At 36.9% G+C, this 4,096-nt stretch overlaps 1 protein-coding gene across 1 annotated transcript in view; it reads left to right on the top strand.

The window, feature by feature from the left end:
• Nucleotides 1–3,713, top strand: part of LOC109366380 — a 4,642-nt gene extending 929 nt beyond the window's left edge. Inside the window, exon 2 of the mRNA XM_019613606.1 lies at nt 4–3,713. Coding sequence (XP_019469151.1) covers nt 4–1,439 — 1,436 coding nt within the window. The 3' untranslated portion in view covers nt 1,440–3,713. The remainder of the gene's footprint in view (nt 1–3) is intronic.
• Nucleotides 3,714–4,096: the final 383 nt, after the last annotated feature.

Consider the following 4,096-nt stretch of genomic DNA (forward strand, 5'->3'; position numbering starts at 1 on the left):
CAGACAAGAAAAACAGACCAAAAGAAAAGGAGTTATTGGATGCTTATGGTGAAGTTACCAATTTTCTGTCTCAAATGAATTTCAAGTCTGCGGATGAAATTATTCCTGTGCCAGATCACACGTCTGATGGAAAAACTCCACCTGAGTATCAGATATGCCAGAGAAGCACGGAATCAAAAGATCCAGCAATAGCTGCAGCTTCTTGTGTAACATCTGTTCAAATGTCAGAATCGGTTGGACTTTCTCAGACAGCATCACCTTGCTTGCACTTAAAGAGTACATTGACTGACTCATCTGTAGCACCAGCACAATTTACTAAAAACTCAGGAGTGTCATCCTCTGTTACAGCTGATCCACAACTGAGCAGTACTGATGGGAAAGGAGCCTTCTTCAGCACTTCACCAACCCATGGATATAATACCTGTGATCCAGCACCTGACTTGACTGCATACATAAAACACTCATATTCACTACATCACAAAACAGTAAAAAATAGCTTGCAGTATTCTGGTGCACAGTCAGATCAAGATCATTCTGATAGTGCAGATGACTTGTTTTCAGATGGCCACGTGGAGCAACCTGAAAAGTTGTCTTTAAGTGAGCGTATATTTAAGAAGACTTCTGTTCCATCAAAGTCTGTGCTGCCAGAAGATGTAAAGCAACAGGAGCCTTTCAAACATTTTAAGCACACAGAAGCAGCATTGAAACTTGATAATGATCTCTCGTCCTCATGTCAGTTAAATAAACTAGTACAAGACACTAAAAATGTGTTCCCAGAAACCTGTGCAAGTGAATCCAGTGCACCTGTTTCTCAAGAAAGCGACACCCAGCATGAAATGATGCAGAAAGACCGTATTATAAGCTGTTCAACATCTCTAGTCCCCAGTGGGCAAACAACAGAGCTGTTGCATACTGTGTGTGAAGTGCTTCCATTGCCTCTTCCTTTGCCAGCAAATGTTGCTCCTGTCCGTAACGTAACAAAAACTTGTACTCAGACTGCTTGGAAAACTTCTTTTAAGAGTGTGTGTCAGAGTAAATGCTCCTCTAGCGAGGACAGTGATGATGGGAACATGAATAAAAATCCAGTATGTAAGCAGAAGAAGAGGCAACTGAACCCTGGCCAGTTTAAAAAAACTTTTACAAAGAAAAGATATAACACTGCTAGTAGCAAAAGTACAAGCAGTGACTCAGCACTTGTAATTAAAGGGATGGAGAAAACCACCAATTTTAAGCAAGTTGGTGGGAATTTGTCATTGGAAGTATCTCCAAAAAATTCCTCTGTAGTTGAAGTTGATTGTTTCCAAAATTCAGAACAACTGTTTCAGGGCACAGGTTCCAGTCCTGCACAGCAAGTTGACAGTGATGTTCTGATTTCTTCATGGGCAGACAGTCCCCTTCCCCTGTCTGAAAGACTAAAAAGAAGACTCAAAAGTAATTAGGTTGCTCATAAAATAATTATGGTAACAATTAACTCTGAAGCTTCACTTCTTATAGAGCTCTTTTTCAGTGTTTCTCCTGTGCTGTGTCAACTGAAGTGCAAACATTCATGATGAATAAGTTGTGAAATACTTTATTTTGGTGCTGAAGCTTGAAACTAAAATGATGACAAAGGTACTAAATCAGACATTGTGGGCAAATACCGATTATTCTGGGCTTGGTTATGTTTTGAATGTGTAAACAGCAGACTGGTATAAAAGGGAGCAAGGTTGGGACTTTTGAATTATGAAGTCTTTTTTCCCTGCCAGGTTGTTAAGGCTATTAGTCCTTCTGCTTATACAAACAGACTTACTAAAAACAGTGCCTGTTATTGGATGTGTTTAATAAGGCAAATCAGCACAGCACTTTACAGCTGAAACTTTCAAATCTGCCCCACTGACTTAATTTTGCTAGTTTAAACTATGCTTTTCAAATTATGGGATGTTGGATGTATTGATTATCTCTAACGGGTCAGCTTGAGACATGCAGCGGATGTATGTTTGAGCATAGCTAAATTGATAATATGCTGTGCCCTATAATAAACCTATTTGAATATTTGTACCTTCCAAATGGAATAAGCCATATAAGGATATTCTGGTTTTATGGCTGTCACTTGCGCTATTCAAGAAAATTTGATGGCAGTTTTAACCACATGTTTCTAAGTTAGGGCATTTTTAATTTACAGAGGGTATGCAATTTCATCTAACATTCACGTATACCAAGAGAAAGGTTAAATACAGAAAATCAACATCTGACAACAGTATTGCAGGCTCTCTGAAAAATATCATGCACTGTAAATGTTTGATCTTATAGCAGGAACTTAAACACAATTGGATTTTTGAAGGTGTTTTTTCTTTCCTCTTAATAGTCAAGCAAACTGATCATAAACAAAAAAAATTGTCTTCTCAAGCTTATTAGAAAATTTTTCCTTACCTGTACTTACTTCATAATTTTCCTTTTACTGACCAGAATGAGGGCCCACCTTACATGCAGTGTTTATGTTCTACTTGGTTTATATTATTCGTGCATTAATGAAAAGGTCAATTATTTCTTAGAAAGGCAGAAACCTTAGAAGTTAGGAAGCAAAACTCTGTGTTAAAAGAAATAGATAATATAATCTGTAATTAGTAAAATTGGTAACTTCTTAGCTTGGCCAGTAGCAAAAGCTGATTTGTGTAAATTTTCTAAATGAAAAATGAGTTATATAGATGAGCAAAAGTTCCAGAAGTATTGGAAACATCTCTTTCTGGAAGCTCACCACCCAGATGGTGTGAGCATATAACTGAAAGAACAGAAACGCTATGGAGAATCAGAGTAACAGTCACCTGCGAATTAGAAAGGGAGAGATTCCAGATGTTCTAATCAATTGTGGACAGACTCTGTGTGTGCAGAAAAACACATCTGTTTGATTCTGTTTCTTTCTTGCTGCTGATTTTTGAATACTGAAAGTTGTAATCAGCTGCTTGAATTTTCAGGAATAAAATATCAGCAAGTACTTATTGGAAGGATCATAAATTTTTACCCATACCTTGTGGGTTTCTGTACTTTAGATTTTTGTTTAAAGCTGATGGTAAGCTATGTTTTTGTTGTTGTTGTTATTGTTTTTTTTTGTTGCTTTTCAGATTTCTGGAAAGACTGCCTTACTGAAGGATTTTCCAAAAATACTGTGCCATAATTTACAACAAATTCATATTTTATGGATTATGAAAGTCAGAAATGAGATGCGTTCATGAGCTAGTAAGAACTGCAGTGGAAGAAAGTTAGAAGCAGCAATAGATTTGAAAATAACTGCATAGGATACCGCCTCTCACACTATTTCTGCTCGCTGCAGCAAATCAACATAGGAAAATTTATCCTTGGGGGTATCATCAGATTTGCAGTTCTCTGCAGACAGTTTAAATGCATTTGGAGTTCTCACCTTACTGTAATTTACTCAGTGCAAGGACTAGGGCCAATTTCTCTACTTTGGAGCTGTTCTAAGTGTCAAAGCTGACTGCTTTGCAGGCTCTCACATTTGTGAAGAAAATGCTTAAATATATTGAATGTCTGTAACAGATAACATCTGCAGAAAATATTCCTAAAAGATTATGCTAAACAGGTTGCAAGTATAAGTGAATGTAATACATCTGCCTGTTACCACTGAATACGTTTTCATTTATCCATCCTGGTCAGCCAGCACAATCTGTATCAGGATGCTTCATACAAAGCAATAAAATTATATCTGCTGTGAAGATGGAGCAGGTAAGGTGCATCATTCTTCAAATACTTCTCTGGAAGTTTTTCTATGAAAGCACTCCCCCAGCTCACTGGTGTATCACTCCTGATGAGGGTGTCATTCTAGCTCAGTTGATACCTGGAGTAACAGACCAGAAATTTAGGTTCTGTCTTAGCAGTATAAATACCATTATTTCCATTTTAAAAGTAATATTGTTCATCTGCTTTAACATAGAACATTTATATAGTATATGTTAACGAGGGGGAATGTTTAGGGTTCTTCTTGTGATTCTGTTTGAGTTCTATGGGGAAATCAACCAGAAAGTCATAAAGTACCGATATGGGGAATGTATACGTAGGAAAAACATATATATACATGTTATATAAAAACATATATATATATATA

The sequence above is a fragment of the Meleagris gallopavo genome, chromosome 2, assembly GCF_000146605.3.
Source record: "Meleagris gallopavo isolate NT-WF06-2002-E0010 breed Aviagen turkey brand Nicholas breeding stock chromosome 2, Turkey_5.1, whole genome shotgun sequence".
Taxonomy (NCBI): domain Eukaryota; kingdom Metazoa; phylum Chordata; class Aves; order Galliformes; family Phasianidae; genus Meleagris; species Meleagris gallopavo.